The sequence below is a fragment of the Tachypleus tridentatus genome, chromosome 9 (assembly GCF_004210375.1).
Source record: "Tachypleus tridentatus isolate NWPU-2018 chromosome 9, ASM421037v1, whole genome shotgun sequence".
NCBI lineage: Eukaryota > Metazoa > Arthropoda > Merostomata > Xiphosura > Limulidae > Tachypleus > Tachypleus tridentatus.
The window spans coordinates 137761113-137782801 of NC_134833.1; the positions used below are offsets into that span (position 1 = coordinate 137761113).

At 32.1% G+C, this 21689-nt stretch overlaps 1 protein-coding gene across 2 annotated transcripts; it reads right to left on the minus strand.

Moving 5' to 3' along the window:
- Positions 1-360: 360 nt before the first annotated feature.
- SerRS (Seryl-tRNA synthetase) lies at positions 361-17627 on the minus strand. 2 transcript variants are annotated; one of them, XM_076457489.1, is made up of 11 exons: positions 17409-17627; positions 14528-14598; positions 13944-14027; positions 9652-9810; positions 7264-7404; positions 5336-5491; positions 3724-3942; positions 3162-3291; positions 2752-2909; positions 2361-2490; positions 361-746 (listed from the first exon to the last, which is right to left on the minus strand). In XM_076457489.1, the coding sequence occupies exons 1-11, from the start codon at positions 17542-17544 to the stop codon at positions 640-642; spliced, it is 1491 nt and encodes a 496-aa protein (XP_076313604.1). In that variant the 5' UTR covers positions 17545-17627; the 3' UTR covers positions 361-639. The 2 variants fall into 2 exon arrangements, with proteins under 2 accessions (XP_076313604.1, XP_076313605.1); XM_076457490.1 differs by lacking the exon at positions 17409-17627 and adding an exon at positions 15990-16059.
- Between the last annotated feature and the right edge of the window lie 4062 nt (positions 17628-21689).

The window sequence follows — 21689 nt, forward strand, 5'->3', positions numbered from 1 at the left end:
CATGATGGATATATATAAACTAAACAAACAAAATTATTAATAATTGGTAATATAAATAGGGGAATATGGATCTTTAAATAATTACAGAAAGAAGGCAGGTAGCTGAAAGTTAAAATGAAATCACAAACAAGCTTTAGTTGGAGATGTATGGTGTTGATGCTATTTCTAAAAAAAAAACCACTTCAGTAATCAATTTGCAAAGGCAGAAAATTCTTTGGGACAGAACATCTGGAAATATTTCTGTTAGAAAACTGACAGTTTTAGGTTAATGAGGAAGATCCTTTCTTGGAGAGTAGCTGCTACTACACTAAATAAATTGAATTTGATTTTAAATCTAAATACTGAAAATTAAATAGCAAGTTTGTTTTCACATGATTTTATTATGTATTTTAAGAAATATACAGCAAAGTATTAAATATTTGCATAAAATAAATCTTAAAGGGCCATAATTATCAAACATTATCTGAAATATTTCAAAATTGGAATCTACATAGCTTTCAGTGTTATGAAATTAGAGTATGTGCAGGAAGAAACATTTGTTACAGACTGGAAATTAATTTAACTTAACAGTACCACATGTACAGAAAGCTTTGAGGATATTTTAAGTTTATTAAACCTATTTCACTTATTTTAAATCTCCTATTCTTCTGTTTTCTTTTTCATTCCTTCTCTTTGTTTCTTTTTCTTTTTGGTCTCGGCTTCATCAATAGGTGCTAGCTTCACAAAGGGAATTTCATCTTGATATTCTACAATGTTATACAAAATGTCAACATTTTTTCTCAGAGCTGCTAAGCTGAAATATCAATTTTTCTTGAGATGTATACTTACTATTTACAAAATGTTAATTTTTAAAAGCACTTATAAATTATATTTTCATTTATTTGTATTAAAACATGTAACAGAATGAACAATATTTTTATAAAGCTAAAACTTTAGAGCAGAATTTATGTGCTCCACTAATTTTTTTTTCCACCATTACAGAAGAGGCCACTGGTGGAAAACTCAGTTTCATGTCCTGACCATCAAAATTAATAATGACTAAGAGAAATGAAGTGTGCAAGTTTAAACTTCATATTCCATTTATTATTCATCTTCAGTGTCAGTGCACCATATTAAAGGAAGTAATAAATTTAAAACAGTTGTAGTAACTTGTTGAAGAATAGGTATGTATATCATCAAAATTAGAGCTTCTACTTTTTATATTTATCAATAAAAAAAATATGATTGATGCTAAGTTCTGGCTTTAGATTATGTGTAGTAAGTTATTCTTAAATAAATAAAATTCATTCATTATTAACACGTTTTAGAATCATCAAATCAGTAGTACATTACACAGCACACAAAGCACAGTTAAAACTAAGGTGATAAACACAGCCCTAATCAGTTCAACATGAAGCAGTCACAGCTAATATGTTGACATATAAAACAACTCTCAATATCAGATGTACATGGCTGGGACACATAAAATATAATTTAAAAAAACTAAACATCCAATAGTGAAATTTTAACAACACAGCAAAACAAACAAACTTTAAATACTTAATCAAGTGCTTGTATCCACAATAAACATTATATTAACAGCCTATTTGAAATTCCAGATGTAACATTCCTTATTTAGCTCATTTCATACAGAATCAAATATAAGGAGAGTAAATGGAACATATGTTGTATTTTTTAATGTTACATTAATGACAGGGCTTGAAAAGCCAATGGATTGTATAGTTAGTGACCATGAATGTGTACTACTACTGTTTGCTCCATTGTTAATCCAGGCACCATTATGAATATTCACACCAACCATAAACAGCATTGGAAATTAATATTTATAAAAACTGACTGCAAGCTAAACATTCATGGCAAACCACACTATGATGATAAACTGATATGCCTTTCCTTGTAACATCATTCTCATACACTTCAGTTGGATTCTTCAACTTTAAAATACTAAGACAAATAATCCATAAATGTTTTTATATATATTTTTAGTTTACTTTATATTATAAAATATAATTGTCACAAAGACCTAAATTTTGCTGGCATATTAAAAAAATATTAATCTGAAAAGTCATATCAGCTAGCTAGTTTTATGAGTTATAACTATGAATTTGTTTGCTTTTTTTTGCCAGTATTACTATCCTTTTTTTACAAATAACTTTTAACATTTGCTAGTGCCACAAAAAGTTAGTGTGAAGTCCTTAATGATGTTCCTCAAAATTATGCAAATATGCTGCAATTGTTACATCTACAAGAAAATATTTTCATAAATGATATCTAACCAATTGTATTTTAGTTATGTTCTCTGCTCTGATTCAACAAACCTAGAAATGAAAACATGATGAATAAAATAACAGGCAACTCACCAGAAGGAAGATATGGCTTAAGGGCTTGGGGAACCTTAACACCAGTGTCAGTCTGATAGTTCTCTAAGATAGCACAGATACAACGAGTTGTTGCACACATTGTTGCATTTAACATGTGAACATAATCAACCTAACAAAATAAAAAACACAAAGTTAACATAAGTGAAAAACTGGCAGTAATGAGTGATATTATAAACATTTAACATCTACAAAGTCTTTGGTATTATAGCAACAGTTTAGAATTACTTAAAACAATGTATTTCTTTAGTTTCTGAAACTAAGAAGAAATCAACGAACTGAGTATAATAAAATAATATCATAAAGTATGTAAAAAACTCAGAAACTCCAATTAATTTAAGTCTGCTAACTGAAGGAAAAAGAATAAACTTACCTGAGCATTCATCTTCTTGGTCTGACCATATCTCACTTGGAGCCGACGTGCCTGATAGTCCAGACAGTTGGAACAAGACACTAACTCCCTGAAGGCTCCTGACCCAGGAAACCATGCTTCAACATCAAACTTCTTAGCTGCAGCATTATTCAGTTCTCCTACAGAATAAAACATTAAGATTACACAACATACCAATTATGCTGTACAACCAAATAAAATCAGATGAGATCTACAATTCTAACTAAATGTTATATTTTATCAACACTGACAGGTCGATAATAAAGAATGTTAACCAACTGCTTCTTGTATAAGGCCTAGTATGTCATGGAAGTTTTGTGTAATGATTAAAAGACTATCAGAATTATTCATAAACAAAAACTTTACAGATGGGATACAACAGCTCCACGTACCAGAGACAATGTTCACCACGCGATAGGGAATATTCAGCATTTTACAAAACTCCTCTGCATTGCCAATCATTTCATCAAACATTTCCCAGGACTTGTTATCATGTGGGGAGGTCAAACAGAACTGCTCAACCTGCAAGAGTTAATACATTACTAACTGCAGTACACTTGGAAGACATTATTTTCATCTGATTAACTACTGTATATGCTTTACTAAGCAACATTATCACATCTAAGTTCTTGTTTTCTTTACACAGTTCTCTTCCTAATTCACATCACAGTAAAACTTCTTTTTTGAAAAATACACAGCTATATATATTTTGATAAGAACTTGTGGTTTGTGCCAAGTTTCTACCACCTAAACCTCTTTTCAGATATAACTTACATAAATAAGAATCATAAATTTCTAATTAGATGAAACCCTGTGATTTATTTACTGTCACAATTATAAATATATTACTGTCATTACTTAACTATTCCCAAGGAAATAATAGAATCTATCAAATGTACAAATGAACTTGTCACAAACGTTTTTGCATATTTCCTTAATGCTTTTAAATTATACCTTTTGGAACTGATGAACCCGAAATATTCCTCTAGTGTCACGGCCATGTGAACCAACTTCCTGGCGAAAGCATGCTGACAAACCAGCATATCGGATGGGAAGCTGTTCTGTTGGAATCCACTCATCTCGATGAAAAGCTGCTATTGGTTGCTCAGAAGTTGCAATAAGATACTTTTCTTCTGATGAAGCTTCATTATCCTTGTCTGATTTTCCAATAACCTAAATTTTTGGAAAATTCCACAAAAATGTTTTTAAAAATTAAAAGAAACTTGTATACTGTAACAAATGCATATAATTATTACCCATAATATAAAACTCCAATATTTTGTCACACATTTGTAGTTATGTCCTGTTAGCAACATGTACAACTATTCTACAATATGTGATATTGCAATTAACTCTTCTGCTATGGTTAGGTCAAAGTGTGCATGTCATGACCCTATAAAGAACTACATTCAAAATTTACTTAATCTTTTTTATCATCACTGTATATAAACCAACTTGGCATAAAAATGTACTAATAAATCAAAGTTTAACATAAGTCTTAAGTTTTTAATTTTATAAGGAAATGTTTAAAAATCCTCAGTCTCCTCTACTATGAGAATTTTGATATTTGTTCTCTTGGACTTCCCTTTTTCCTAACGTATTTACAAATCATCTAAAAATTATGGAATTTAATGAAAGTTATTCTTTATAATACAGATATTACTAAAAAAGCAAGTCATATTTTCATAATCTCTCTAGTCTTTAATATTATCAGAACCACTTGTCATGCCCACTTGTTATATCCCTTCTTTCACAAATTGTCAGTAGTTCTCTGATGTTTTATACTGTATTATTTACACCCAACAGAAACCTAAAGTTTTAGTCTATCAAACAACGTTGTTTACTGCAGAAAGTATTGTTTATTTTACCTCAGTTTGAAAATGTCTCTTAAAGTATTCACAACAACAGGCTTAGCTAAATTTTTAAAGGCCCTTATAACACAATTAGAAAACTAGAAAAATGATTATAGTTATAAGATACTGTTTGTTATGTGAACGTTATTATTTTGTGTTCTAAGGTTCATTATTTAATTAAATAATTATTTTGCAGACTAGTACCATTAGTATAAAAAAGTAAGTTTAACTTTTGTTGACAGTCAATAGCAAAAAAAAACCAAGGGAAATAGGTAAATACCATTTCCTGTTTTTCAAGTACATTATAAAACTAACTAAGATGTAAAAATTAGATACTTTTTAAGTTAGATAAAGTTAGGTTAAGTATGATAACAAAAAATAGTAATAATAATTATTCACAAGCTATGTTATGTAAATAAACACAGTAAACTGACTTAAGCATTCAAAGTGATTTACAGCTTGTATGGAGGGATTATTAGTTAGGCATGAGTCAAAGGTCAATAAAACAATAAAACTAAAGAATAAGCAGATGTTTACTGTTCTGAGCTTTAAGCTATTTAGGATCAAATGTTAAAGCTATTTGCAGTCATTCTAGAGAGAAAAAAAGGATAATTGGGAATTATTTAATTTTTTTCATTGTGGTTTTAAGGTCAGCCAAATTACCTGAATGTGCATAGAGATAAAGTTTTGTATCTTTGATTCATTAAACTTACCTTATACAGTTCTTCATCAAACTGGCTTAACTGTGCAACTTCCTGCATTATTTCCTTTCTTACAAAATATGGAGTTGAGAGAATTTTAAATTTCTTTTTATGCAAAATGTGTAGGGCAAGCTGTATAAGGGCTTGTTCAAGAAACACAGCAGCATTCTTTAAGGAAAAAAATATATACATGTAAACAACTACATACAATATGGCATCACAGTGAATAAAACTTGCTAAAGAAAGACAGCTGCTAATATAATTTATAAGAATTATATTTGGTAATTCTTACTGCTGTCTAAACTGTTAATGACAAAACAAAATGTTATAAAACTGATTTTTTGCAGACTTTCTAGCTTGCCCTGTAACTACTGCAGCATATACATATATATTTAAGGTAATATAAAACAGAAAAAAAGAAGACAATATTATAGTGCATGAATTGAAATAATTAAGTACACTAAGGAATACCTAAAATGCTTCAGCAACTTTGGTGTTACTAAAGTTAACAAGTTTAATGATTTGTTCAGTCTATACAGTATAGCATTCTCTATTTTTTTATGTAATTTGAGCATGAGGTAGTTTTTGTGTAAATACTGTGCCATGACATAAAATACTGCTTAGTGTGGATATTATCTACTCTGAGAGAATATTTTGATTGTTTAGTTTTGTTCATAACAAGAGAGTTAAATGCAAATATTTTAAAGTAGAGAACATGAAAAGTTTAGTTACAGAACTTGGTAAGAATATGTTGTTTATAACTTATTGATGTCAAGTTTATAGAATGTCATGGAAAATTATTTGATGTTGAGAATATACAGTGAGTAGGCAATCCAGTAATAAACATATAAATAGCATGAGATGAGTGAGAAACAGCAGACAAAGACAGAAAAGATGAGAAACAAGGTAAAGTCATGTAAAAGAGATGTTCTGATGCAGGATTCGGAAGGCCTAGTGGCTGATATATATTATGGTGAGAATAACAGTGTTGAAAGAGAGATGAAAAGTTATTTTCTCAAAGAGTTCTCATATAACTGAATCTCCCCTTTATGCTCTTTGATAAAAAGTAGACATTTATGGAAAGTTTGCTTAAATATGATAAAGGAGCACATGACAAAGTAAAGGATACAACTCGATGAAACATAAGTGAACTATGCTTGGATTGTTTGGCATAGGTAACAGAGAAAAGTAGTTTGGCTTGTGGACTGAATTTCTAAAGCAATTGAATAGGCCTAAGTGAACTTTTGACAAGATGAAGAGAAAACAATATGGTGTCTATGATACACCTATACTCACCTACAGTATAAAAAATTTGTTGTACATACATTTAACTAGTTCAAAATAAATATACTATTTGGAAAACAAGTGAAGTGAGTGCTGTTAATTTATTCTTTTGAAAATATCACTAAATCACAGATGTCTTCTACACAAGAATCCTGAGACTAACAACAACACAATATATTAATACTATTAAGGACTATAATTAAGATTTTAATTGACAATTGGTAAACACAACCTTAACATCTCATATACTATTTAGTTCATTTAAACTTTCTTGAAAAGGATATACTGAAATACCAGGTATTTATACATAAAAAAGATATGTTAAAATACACCCCTTTACCTCCTCTAAGTTAATAATGAATCATTTATCATACTTGTATTAAAGCCAAGTCTGATAGTTTATACCCATTCTCCAAGAGAAGCCATTTGTATTGAAAGTGACTACCACAAATAACAAGTTTCCTGCATCGTGATGATCAAATTCTCTTCAACAACTTATTCTGCAGTACACAAAAAAACTTATTACATTCAAGTATTGCTAAGCTACTGATGAATAATAATAAAGGTTATTAAAACCTTTATAAATGAAATAATTTCTTATCTTAAGTAAAGAAAAATGGTCAGGATTTTTAGATGCTACCCATGACCTTAGTTACCAAAAGATAATATCCTCTGCCTCCTGCGGTCACTGCTCCTCGTTCTCCATCAACACCATCAATCATGTGTATAAGATCTACATGAGAGTATTTTTTCCGTGTTTCTACATCTCCCCACACTCGTATTACTTCATTTTCTTCCTACAAAAAACAAGCTAATTAGGGTCTAATAAAGGAAACAAGAGTTAATTCATGTCATCTTGGCAAGTTAAGAACTTGTGTTTTAACCAATGGCATCTGTATGCTTTTGTGAACTTTCACATCTTAAAAGCACTTTTTTTTTTTATATGGGTTCAAAACTTGCTGCAAAGTCTTTAGAAATAAACTTTGTAAAAATGTTTTACAACTTTGCTTTTAAAGTTCATACTGCTAAATTCACTGACTGAAAAAATTAGAGTGAATTATAAATTATTAAATTATTCTCCAAAACTAGCATTATGGAAACATTAAGAAGTTTGACAACTGAGAAGATGCTTTAATATTGTCATTGATCAGAAGCTAGGGTTATATTTGTTCAAGCAAATAATTTTATTCTAAATTAGCATTTACAAAATCTCTAATTTTTAAATAAACAAATCACTTATCATTATGTTTTCAATTTTGTAGTTTAGTAAAACAAAAACTTAGAAACATTTTCTGTTATATAAATGTACACATATATGTACATTATGATGAATTACAGTAAATATCGTTGTATATCTTGAATCTAACCCATAATAAATATTCACTAATATATACTCATTACTACCACTTACATAACACTGATATCAACTTTTGATTAGAACAAGCTACCTGATTAAAGTGAATTAATAATCAACTGGTTACAAATACAGCTAATCAAATAAACTTTCATTATGTTTTCATTTATTTATATAAGAATGCCTGTTTTATTAGAGCTGTACCCTCACCATCAACAAACAGGTGACAAGTCCTTAAGTTGATTACAAAAGTTCTAGCATATTCAAATGTGTGATGAACAAATGGTTGTGTATAACTATTCTTACATTTGTTTTTATTAACTATATCTTTTATGTTCCTTATTTCATCTATACTAGTTGTTAAAAGAATTTATGAATTCATATCTGGTTTGAATAAAAGTTACAAGGCAAAGCTTTGAATATTAATTCATGTAAAAAAAGAAAAACTGTCCCAGATTAGATTTTTTTTTTTTAATTACATGCAAAGCTATACAAGGGCTATCTGCACTAGCCATCCCTAATTTAGCAGTGTAACACTAGAGGGAAGGCAGCTAGTCATCACCACCCACTGCTGACTTGTGGGCTATTTTACCAAAAAATAGTGGGATTGACTGTCACATTATAATGTCCCCATGGCTGAAAGGGCCAGCATATTTGGTGTGGCAGGGATTGAACCCGTGACCCTTGGGTTACGAGTCAAGTGCCTTAACCACCTGGCCATGTTGGGCCTCCTAGATTAGAAAACTTCACAGAAATTGTGAATAATTTTCCATACATTTTAACCTCTTCTAGACCTGAAGGGTGACACTAACATCCCATGAAAGTTTTGTGGAAATACTTGATTAAACTGCATGAAACTTAGGACCAATGTACTACACAATAAGTAGTTTTAGCTTCAATTAAATTCAATTTTAGTTTTTACCAGTTATTACATGACAAAAACTTAAAACTTTTGTTACAAAACAATGAAAACATTTGAAATGCTTCCTTTTGTCCTAAAATTAAAAGTTTTTCATTGCTGATCAGATAGTTACATTTTATATATCTTCAACTTAGGTTTTTATTGCTCTTTATTCTGCCAATAACAGTGGTACCACTTCTGGCTATAAAACATACAAGAGTGGTAAAACAGATACAAATTTATTAATGAACTATGACCTAAATTTTCAAAATTGCATCACTATTACATATGTCAAGTTATGGAACAATATTGTTATTACTAGTATTCTGGTCAAGATCAACTTGTATTTAATGAAAATAGTTTGTTTTCAATAAATAATGATTTGAATCATCAAAAATACACTGATACTGCTTCCCATACTTTCTAAAACTTAAGTAAGCTGACCTAATGTTAATTCATAGAAGAATATTTTTACAAACATATGCCAAAGTTTGAATACCTTTTAATTTTTCTATGCATATTACATTAACACTAAAACTGAGAAAACATGAATTTAAAAATAGTTTTGAGTTAAAACCCATGAAAAAGCATTACAGTGATTTTTTACTCTTAAATAAAAGGTGCTCTGTAGTCAAAGTAGGGTTAAAACAACTTAATTCATATTGGTATGAAGTCATTTACTAATAAATCACTTGAATCATTCTTGTTACCATGACAACTATCAATAGAAGAGTTGTTCTGTCTTAGCTTGAAAGTAAGACTGTACCAACAAATTAGCAGACAACTTACCTCATCATTACTGATAGGAACAGAATCATGGATCCAATTGCCAACCTCCTTCAGTGTTTCATTTCTCTCTTTTTCAAGCCTTGTTAATTCTTCACCACATTTCACCATCTCCTCGTCCATCAATGTTCGGATTCTTTTAATCTGAGTGACAGTCAGTGTCTAATGTACAGCCAAAAACACAAGAAACATTTTAGTACTTTTACTGAACAAATATTTAGATGCATTAGTCTCTGTGGTGACACAAACAGGTTCAAAGACAATGTTTTTATGCAAACATACACTAATATCCTTTTCAAAAATTCTTTCACAGTTTATTGAATATAGTGAAGATACTACATTCTGAATCGATGCGTGAAATTACACTTTTATTACTTATTACTAAGTATGATGGTGTTTAGTATGCAAGGGATGAGCCATAGTCAATCTATTACTGTACGATGCTTACAAATAACTGCTAAAGTTCACGTGCAGTCTTATTTAAGCATATAATTGCCATTATCGAGCATTTCTCATGTGAAAGTCTCCCAATGCCACTGAAAAGTGTTGCTACAGTAGAGACCTTTGAACTAGCTAAAGTGTTCATCTTTCTTTTTTATTTTTCCACACTAGTCAAAAACTATGATGTTTTTGCAGTGGTTTTAGTGCAACAGAAAAATATTTTAAGAGCACTTGGGAACAGGCTATCACAAAGCACAGTAGTGCCTAGTATAAGCTAAAAAAAAATCAGTTCTCGTGTAAACAATATTATCATTACCTCTTGAAGTTAGTTTTCATATAGAAATTTAGTGTATCTTTATAAAACTTAAATACGGGTGAAATAGGAAATACTAGTCTATCATAACGAAAATTATATGGTTGTAACATGAAGAATACTTAACGCCTTGTACACTATACAACAACTGGCATCTTTAGGAACCAGCCCCTATACCGCATAAGTGACACAGTAACAACAAAAAAATTAATACATATAGTAATAAATTTTATTACATACATTCATATCTACAACTAAATGTTGAATTCCTATCAGTTGCATAAATTTAGGTTTGAATAAAAGCATATAAATTTAACAGTGAATTATAAGAATAAAACAAATGTTCACTTATCAGCCAACTTCAATGAAACTGTTAAAAAAAACAGTAAACAAGTAATAAAAGTTTGTTTGCAAATATTAAGTATGATGTAGAGATGGTAATGCCATAAAGTACAGAAACAAGGTAGAGATTAATACACAAAACCATACAAAAATCATTACATTAGTAACCAAATCTTTCAAGGTAGAGATTAATACACAAAACCATACAAAAATCATTACATTAGTAACCAAATCTTTCAAGGTAGAGATTAATACAGAAAACCATACAAAAATCATTACATTAGTAACCAAATCTTTCCAAGAATAAATTTTATTTACAACTAAATGTTGTTTTCTTATAGTTTCATGAATTTAGGTTTGAACAAAATCATTTAAACTAAGCAGTGTCATATAGTCTTGGAGTGGTGAATAAAAGACCTTCTACTTACTGAAAAATAGTGTAGAAATCTTAGTATGGTTTGGTGTGTTCACATCTTAATTGTATTTGTCTTTTTAGCATTACCACTCCTACACCAAACTTAATATTTGCAAAATTTTTGAATTATTTGTGATATTAAATATATAAACGAAGAAAAAGCACAGACCTCCTTCACGGACATGTACTACTCTTATAACTCCATGCTCTACCAAAAAAAAAAGCACAAACAACCAAAAATGACATTAACCATACCAACTACACAAGCAAGTTGAACACACTATTAAGTATTCTAGAGGAATTCCTTTCTGTGTACAGCAGTATGTATACAGAATACATTAGTGTTTTAAAAAAACCCTTATTCACAATAAAAATTCCAATATAAACATTATCAAACATTAAATAAAATATATCTAAGATTTGCAAAGGGAGTACAATTGTTATTTTAGTTAAATAGGCTTTATAGGGTTTAAACCAATGTTTTAGTATTTTTATTCATAAAGGGATGGAAAAAAACACAACAACCCATAAGTATTACATTTCATGTCCTCAGCAGTTTTATACACCAAGAAATCACTTTTTTTTTAAATCAGTTATGTTTGGTTCTCAGGGATTGAAATGTACACATTCCTTAATTATACTTTGTAAATAACACCACATGTATTTTGTGATTAATCAAAATGCCATAAACTACCAACTCTTAGCAGTTGTTGATTTAAATTGCTGAATAATGCCATCAAATCAAATGAGCCTTACCTTTTAACCCTTCTGTGATGGGCTTGGTATAAAATACACAAGTTCGTACACACATCTGCACACGTTAAATTGGTTGGCTGTTTGGCATTTATTGACACAAAACAACTGGGATAATTGCACCAAACCAGAAAAAAACTAAAACTAAAATCCTTGTAAAATGTAAAAATTAATCAGGATAAAAATAATGGACAAAAGTCAGATTAAAAACTTAAACAGAATAAAAAGGCCACTGGCCCTTAAAAAGTTAAAGACAACTGTGGCGGACAGTGTCACCATCGCCAATGACTGTCCAACATCAGGGGTGAACCCATGGTAAAAACATATCTAAAATGGTGCTGTTGCTCATGATCATAATGATAAGATGACAGTAAAATGTGGGCTACTGTGACTTGAGTGTCACACAGGACACACAGTGGTGCATCAGTCCCAGACAAAAGAAAATGATGAGTTAAAAAATTTTGACCAATGCATAACTTAGTCAACAACTTCCTCCTTTTGATCCATACGGAAACAAGATGGTCAAAGTGCAACAGGTTTTATCTGGAAAAGCTTGTTATCATATTGTCGACTGCTAACTGGCATGGAGCCAAGTCTTGAATACAGGACTGCAGTCCACGTATGGAATAGGCACAGCAGTGATAGCACCAGAGCAGACAGACTTAGCTGCAATGTCAGTGAGCTTGTTCCCGCAAATACTGACATGACCTGGTGTCCAGAAAAACTGGATAGAAATGGATGATAAAGAGAAATGGGCTAACTGGTTTTGAATATCGATGTGAACAGGGTGACAACTAACTTGAAGCAATTACAGGGCCAGTAGAGAGCTAAGCGAGTTGGTATAAACAGTACAATTTATGTACTTCATAGATTCTACATGATGCAGGGCAGGAGAAATGACACACAATACTGGCCTCCATGGATCCTGCCCTGAGTTAAGTGGACAGGTCTCTGTTGGTGGACAAAGATTCCAGCAACTGAGGGCATGAACAAATAATTGTTTTGCATTTTGGGGCCAAAGAAGCAGATGGACCCAAACTTATACCAGAAGTCAGAGCCAAAGGAAATGGATCTGGGGAGAGCCATTGAAAGGAATGAAGGGGACAGAGACAGGCATTGACACAGAGTCATCAACTATCTTAATCGTGGAAGGCAAAGACTTTTCATGTGATTTGAAAAGGACTTTGTTGGAAGCAAGGAGAGATTTATCTGCACTACCACTGTAGCAGTGGAACAGAGTGCAGCAGCATATGATGACTGTTGAACAGTAGTCCATATGTGGTCACTTTATGATGATCTGTTGTTTTTTTAATTTTTCATGGATGGGGGTGCCCATAATAAATAGAATACATTTCAGTGCATACTGAAGTATCCACCATGAAGCCCTACAAGGGGATGCACTACAATGTCAAACAAAGATACTGCAGCAATGCCAGGATTTCATGAGCACTATATTTTGGTATACCAAAACCCCAGCATAAGACACAATGTCCACAACACCTGTTGAGAACATCCAAAACTGGTGCTTGGCTGAACCTACCCCAAGTGGACCAGCTTACTGACTCTGGGTGGCCACCCCAATGTTGCCTGTCCACAGGAACTCAAGGCCAAGGTGGCCTTTTTACAAAAGATTTGTTTGTGAAAATAGTCTATTTCGTTACTAGTCAGTGTATGCATTGATTTTCATTTTAAGATTTAAAGAACAATTCTTCATTTCAAATATTTGTATAATCTGTAAAACCTTCCAAATAAATTTCAAACATTTATTTTCAGTAAAACTTTATATTTTATCTGTTATGTATTTTACCTAACAAATTCAAACTATACTATACTTGAACTACATTAACTACTCATAAATTAATAAAGAATGTTGACCCATGATTTATTACTGTGAAGGTACTCCAGTCTCTGTTTTTATTGAACAGCTACTGGAATTTGTAAAAGTTTAATACAATAATCTGTCTTGTACAAACAGAGTGTTAAACATTTTTTCTTTCATAAATTAATCCTCTAACAGTAAGTATTACCCACCTGCAAGATATCAGAAGTTAGTTCACTCAGCTTGTTTATAACATTATTTGTAAGTTCATCACTCTCTCCAATTGGTTCCTTGTTCTGGAAAATAAACAAAAAACTCAACTGCATTCATTGATGTATCCTCAAAATAATTCTTTAGTTAGTATGAAAAGAAACTTTATATAATTGAAAACACTAAATACCATATCTGAAGCACACACTTGTAGTTATCTGTATACAACTGGTTGTCAATTTAGAGAATATACAACTGTATGTAACTCCACACTGCACATAACAAGATAAAGAAGATCATACAGCCACATTAAATGGGTTCAATCATTTCATTTGAATTTTAGGTTTTATGTAAAAAAGTGATACTTTTTTATACATCAGTCTATTTGATATTAATAAACATGTACCTGGAAGAATAATACTTTCTCTTAATAACAACATGTTTCACAAATAAAAGCCCTAAAATGATGATTATCAGGTTTAATATAATTTGACTGATTATGTTACACATAATAAATCAAAGCATATTTAAGATAAAGATAACACAAGCCTAGCAGACAGTGTAAAAAGTAATTAATTCAAACTACCTTCATTTTGGTCCCAATTTCTTTACTGCACAGGTTTTTTAATTTGTTCCAATTGTCTAGAGAATAGCGTACTGCAATGAAAAACAGTTATTAAACAAAATATGCTACATTACCTTTACAAAAATACAAGTAAAAACAAGAAGAAAAATGTCATTTGACACACTCAGCTTACTCAACATACAAACAAATATAAAAACTCGGCTCTCCATCTCTCCAACATTACTGATATCCTTCCAGAAACTACTGTACACAGCACTCCAAACAGGGACTTGCTACAGACTTTAAACATCCTTTTTGGTTCTCAAGTCTAAAATATCTACAAATAGAACCATGAGCCCTATTTGTTCTTGTTATCATATATAAACACTCAGCATAGGGTTTTATCAACAATTACACCTAAATCCCTCTCTATTTGCTGTCTAACAACACTAGTGTTCCTCTCATACATGTCCTTTCAATATTTATATATTATAAGAACATAATTTAACACACCTAAAAAGGACCTAATTTATCAAATTCTTCACATTCTGATCCATTCACTAAAACTGTCAAAAACCTATAGAATATTGTTTCTCAACCTTTTGTGCTAGAGACACCCTTACACTAAGCTTGCCATTTTCATGGCACCCCTAATATTTTATAGCCTAGTTAACAGAGATGTAACCAGGGAGGGAGATCACAGAGATAACAATATTTTATCACAATCTTGTGGCATCCTGATTGAAAAACAATGCTTTAGAATAAGGAAAGAACAGTCAACAGGATCAGCTCTTCACAGCACTGATATTATTAAAATTCATTTACTAGTTTTCAAATAGTATACAATTATTAGAAATAATATTTATAGCTTCTGTTCAAGTTTTTATTCTTAGAAAATAACACTTATGCGAGTCCCCTCCACGTCATAAAGTGTAAATGCACAAAATAAGGTTCAGGACAATGTTATTTTTCATGTTCATAGTCTTGAATAAAAGAATGTAAAACCCTTACGAGTCAGTTTTTAAAATATTTTTTTATTTATAGTTTTGATCCTCAACTATTGACAGTTTCATGTTATTTGACTGTTAGTGTTTTGCAACTTCACTATTTTCAATGATGTACTGATTTCATGTATAGTATTGAAGATAATTATGGAAACAGAGAATAAAATGGGAATGAAATGCAAGTATTATGAGATGGTTCCTTTCACTGGAATGAAAATGAACTGCACAAGAGTATTCACATGTTATTAATTTTCAGCCATACAACTAATCAGGCAGTGCCACATCTGCTCATTCCTTATAAAAGTACTAACAGTAATATTACTCCCAGCAATAGTTTGGTGGATGAATTCATGGCTCCTTGGATAGAAATTCAAAATGACTAACATATATATGAAACTAGTACTGTTGACAACACAAACTATCAAAACATAATTCTCAAACTCTTCAAAGTGATGTTCAATAACTCAGGTTAGTTATACTTTTTATATGATACACAACAATCTAGTAGGGATCTTGTCATTGGCTTCAACAGATGTATACTTGCTCCAAATCCATTGTTCAAGAGGTGAATCAAACCATAAGAATTCTAAGAACTAAGCATCAGACTTGAAGTCATGGGATGAGTGAAACTGAAGTGTTCTTTATAGATGAATCCAAGTGAAAACTGTTTAATAACCAATCAACAACAGTATGTTTAAAAGTAAATGGCATCACAATTTCTGAAAAGAAAAAACAACAAAGAATCAATGGGGCTTTTACAACAATGGTTAGCCCACAGCAAGTCCTAATATGATTATTACTGCAACCACACAACTTGGTTGAATTGCAAGGAATAATGAAAGATATTAGGAACAATATTTCAGAATCATATGTTAATAAAAGCTATGGCAGCAAAAAAAACAAAAACAAGATATATTTATGTTTAAAGCAAATGCAAAGACAAAATGCATATTTATTTTTTAGGTACTCTGTAATATTAAATATATTGCACTACTGACAAACTGAACCTTTACTTTCAATTACTTATTGTTTATCACCTGTGTATTTTCATACTTCAAATTATATTAGTTCTTCCTTTATCAAATGATACAACTGTAAATTGTACTTGTCTCCAAAATCAGTGACTATGTGTATAATGAATACGTCTAAGAGCTTTCCTATCGTATGATCTAATGAATGATTCCAAATTTATAATTCAACAAATTGTGTTTCTAAACATGCAGCAGACAATCTCATTACACTAGTACAGTGGTAGATTACGTGTATTTTTAATATTAAAAATATTTTACAACAATATTACACCCTTTAACAACGATTATTTCACTATTAACTATAAAACATGATTAATATAATATTTGATTGTAAATTACTCCCTCTTCTAAAATTATTACGGCTTCATATTGTAGCTTGTATTGCATTCAGCCATCTCGTATGTAATCAATTTATCACATACAAATTTAAGCCGTGATATTAAAAAGCATGGCATACATTTTACAATAAAGTTAGCAAATGTTTTGTTACAATTTGCATTTTTCAACACTAGGCCAGGAGTGCACGTCACGGAGATGACGACATAATTTACTCTTATAACGTTTAAACAAGAAAATGTTTGAAATTGAAATTACAAGCTGTAAATACTGTCTTCCCAAATCCGAAACGTCATCCTACAACTCAATAAATATATATATTTCCACAAAACCAGTTTACAAATGAAACTTTATGTTGACATCACATTGAGCTGATGCAACGTTTTTCATGATTTCATCAACGGTTTAGGCCTTACTACTATAACATGAATCCCAACCACGTTGAACATAGTTTGCCACCGTGGAATATATAGCATGTAGCGTAAGGTCTTTTACGTTTACAGTAACAGTATTATTAACAGTGTTACCTACATTTCCTCCATTGAGAATCCGATTCAATAACTTTGTCTACTAGAGTAACATCTTTAAAACGTTTTGCTTGATTTTCTCTAATTTTTAAAGGATCTCCGCCTTTTTCGGCTCGAAACAATTCTAAATCCAAAACCATATTCTCAGAAAATTACGGTTCTCAAAAACTATCTTGTCGCACTTCGACTGCACCGGTTACTCTAAGCAAAGAATAAGAAATACATCAAAGGTGGCGTTGTGTATTAATTTAGCCCTTTGTTGCTAATGTTTAGTATAGTTGTTAATTGTTAACTAAACAATTGAGAAACAAAATAAGAAAGTAAATATTCAATTTATTGGTTTAAAGCAGTGGTTCTCAACCTTTTTTATGCCCCGCACCCCTAAAAATTTTAATATGTTCTCCACCCCTCACAGTAATTATTTATTTAAGAATAAAGGTGAAGGTGGCCAAAACAAAATTTTATAATTAGTTTTTAATGATATATAAACAAAAACGAAACATTTGGAAAAGAAAAAATATTACAACAAACTAAAAGTTGCATAAACCCTACATGGCATACAAAAAAATAAATTTTCATCCATGCATGAAATGAAACTTCTTTGAATTTGAAATGTTCAAATGTTCATAAGCCAATTTAAATTTAATTACTCTTTTGTTCCTGTTTATTTCTTTCGAGTTTTTCAAAGCGTGGCACTTTGTTGCTGATAGCAATCCGCAAATCTGCCTGTGCACCCAAGCGATTTCTAGATTTTGCCTTGATTGACAAAAGGGCACTAAATCCAAACTTGCATAAGTATGTCGTCGCGAATGGGATGAGCACATTTAGTGCTTTTTCACAAAGTCTTGGAAACATGTCCGTTGCCGAACACCAATATTGTTCCAAAGTTTTGCTTTCAAACTGTATTTAAAGAACTCGATTTGTGAGCAGTTCCATAAGATCTTTCTTCAGTTCTTCTTCATCCGACATATTATCCAAATTGAAGGAGTATGGATTCACAATCCATTCTTCAGAAGTTTCCAGTTCTCCAAAATATCCATTAAATGACTTTGATAGTATTTTCCAAATGATCCACAATTTCCTCACACACATGGGACTCATTCTCACCTACCATTTCTTCGAGTGTTGGAAAATCTGAAAGATTCCCTCTTTTAACTCGTCGACACCAAAGATGTAACTTTTCTTTGAAAGCATTTAACTTTTCGCAGCATTTCAATATGTTTATGTTTTTCCCTTGAGGAGATACACTCAGGTAATTCAAACGAGTGAAAATATCACTCAAATAGGCTAGCATTTGGTTGAATTCTTGTGATTCTATTTCTCCGGGCAGATCATAGTCACGTTTCTTCAGAAAAGTTTTGACTTCTTCTCGCAGTTCAAAGAAGTGCGTTAAAGCTCTTCCACGTGACAGCCAGCGGACTTCTGTGTGGAAAAGCAAAACTGAATTCTCACTTCCAAAATCTTCACAAAGCGACTTGAAGAGGCAGTGGTTCAGAGCGCGACCTCTAATCCAGTTGATGGTCTTCACAGAAGTGTCAAGGCCCTTTTTCAACTTTGGAGGCAATGTTTTTGATGCCAAAGCATGTCGATGAAAAAATCAGTGAGTACCTTGTAAGTGCAGAATCTCTTGTTTCATCAGTGCAAAAAATCCTGATTTATTTCCTAGTATAGCAGGGGCACCGTCGATACACACAGAACCAATAATTTGGATATCTAAATCAAATTTCGCAAAGAAGTCCTTCACACATTGGAAGACATCTTTCCCTTTTGTGGTTATTTTCAGATCTTCACAAAACAGGAAATCTTCCATTATGGCACCATCATGGACATATTTCACTAGTGCGATGAGTTGACTGCAATTTGCAACATCAGTTGTTTCGTCCGATTGAAGAGAGATTTTCAAGGGACTAGTCCTGATATATGCGATAACTTGGTCCAGAATGTCCGAACTTAAATCATCAATTCGGTTTTGAATAACATTATTTGATAACGGCACTAATTTAAGCTTGTTTGCGGCTTCTTTTCCGAGACCAATTGTTGCCATTTCTAATGCACACGGTTTATCACCTCTTCTGCAATTGTATGGGGCTTTTTTTATTTGGCTACTTTATACGCCACGTGGTATGAAGCCATCAGCAGTGGTTTGTCAGCAGATATAAAACCTAATTTTGGAAGGGTTGCTAGAGAATCAAAGCGGGCCCTTCTACCTTTCAACGATTTAACATTATGGCCTGCAATAGCTTCTTCACCATGCCAGTTGTTGAAGTGTTCTTGCAGCTTAGATGGCTTCAAATTTGCGTTTGAAAGGACAGCGTCACAAAGCATGCACTGGGGTTTTTGCAGATCATCAGTTGTTCCGATGCAAGTGAAACCAAACTTCACATAATCATTATTCAATTTCCTTTTCTTTGACATAATAAAGTTTTTGTACGAACTCAGAATCAACACTGTAATGACTATCATAGCATAACGCGAAACTTTCTAGAACATTCTTGAATATACGTCACATGACGTCATCGATTAATTCTGGATACTTCTGGAAGTTTCTCGAGTCATGATCACGTGAATACATAACATAAATAAATAATAGACACTTTAAGACGGCGTTCACGAACGTAACCTAATTAGTTGTGCCGAGTATTTAAGTCACGTTTACGTTTCGTGTGTTGTTTGTTTGGAGTTGTAAATTAAGAATTCGGTCTGCGCCGGTGACGGTAGAAACGATATTTCATCGTAACAAGAAAAATAATAAATAAAAATCGAACGTAATTTTTGAATATATAGGACAGTGCCCTCAATATAAATAAAAAAGAAACTGAAATGTTATCTCGCACGCCCTGGAACACTATCTTGCACCCACAAGGGGTGCGAGCACCCCTGGTTGGGAACCACTGGTTTAAAGTATAAATTATTTCATTAAAATTAAATTAATAAGATGGCCAAACATACTTGTCTGTTACTAGATATTTCTGCAAAGCAACTCAAACGATATCTTCATTAGTTTTCTCTAATTTTGAACTGATTAACTAGAAGGAAGGCAACCACTGCCAACATATGGAATGCTATCGTTTGACCTTATAACTGAAATGGATCTTACCTTTAATAACGCACCAATGGCTCCAAAGTGCAGATAACAACTTCTTTTTATTTGATATCGGAAAACGAACATTGGACCTGCAGATTCACAGAGTAGCACACTAACTACCTAAAATTGTGTATATTTCTGTAATATGTGTAATATGTTCATTACGTAAATGAACAAAAATAGCGTTTTCTTAATGGAAAAACTATTAAGACTGTCTGTCGCCATTCCTAATTTTGAATTGTCAACTGCAAAAGGTAGGTAACCCGGCCAGCAACACTCACAAAGAACTCCCAGAGCACACATTGTCACTAAATAGTAGGATTAACGTTACAACATGCCCGCCGCTGAAAGAGAGAGCATGTTTGGTGCTAGTTTTCTTTTCTCTCGTCCCACATATTTCGGGCCTGGCATGGCCAAGCGCGTAAGGCGTGCGACTCGTAATCCGAGGGTCGCGGGTTCGCGCCCGCGTCGCGCTAAACATGCTCGCCCTCCCAGCCGTGGGGGTGTATAACGTTACGGTCAATCCCACTATTCGTTGGTAAAAGAGTAGCCCAAGAGTTGGCGGTGGGTGGTGCCTTCCCTCTAGTCTTACACGGCTAAATTAGGGACGGCTAGCACAGATAACCCTCGAGTAGCTTTGTGCGAAATTCCAAAAACAAACAAACCCACATATTTCAATCATATCGTTTTAACTACAAGGCAAAAACAGAAAATAATTATACTAAAAAATATGATAGGTAAGACGAGTGATTATACTCCACTCCTCAGAGATGATAAACCTCAAATACTGGGATGATATTAACGCTGTCACACTGTAACATTCTATAAATAGTGTAAAAAATATCTTTAATCTTAAGTATAACTTTTCTAAATTTTCATGCAAATATTGAGCTCGTAGTAATTTGCAAGTGAAGGGTAGTCCAAGAGTTGACAGTGGGTGGTATTTATAGTTGCCTTTTCTTTAGTCTATTAATTCAAATTTACAGAACTCTAGCAAAAATGACCTTAGAGTAGTTTTACAGATATTTAACAGAAATAAACAAACAATCTGCAGTACCTAGCTTTTAGAGGTAAACAAATGTAAAAAGGCCAAAACGTCAGATTAGTTATTTTACTTATGTGTAGGTTACATACTATAACGATCATTCTCTTTATAAAAAAATCAAAATCTGTTTAGCCCTATTTATGTATCTGCCTCTT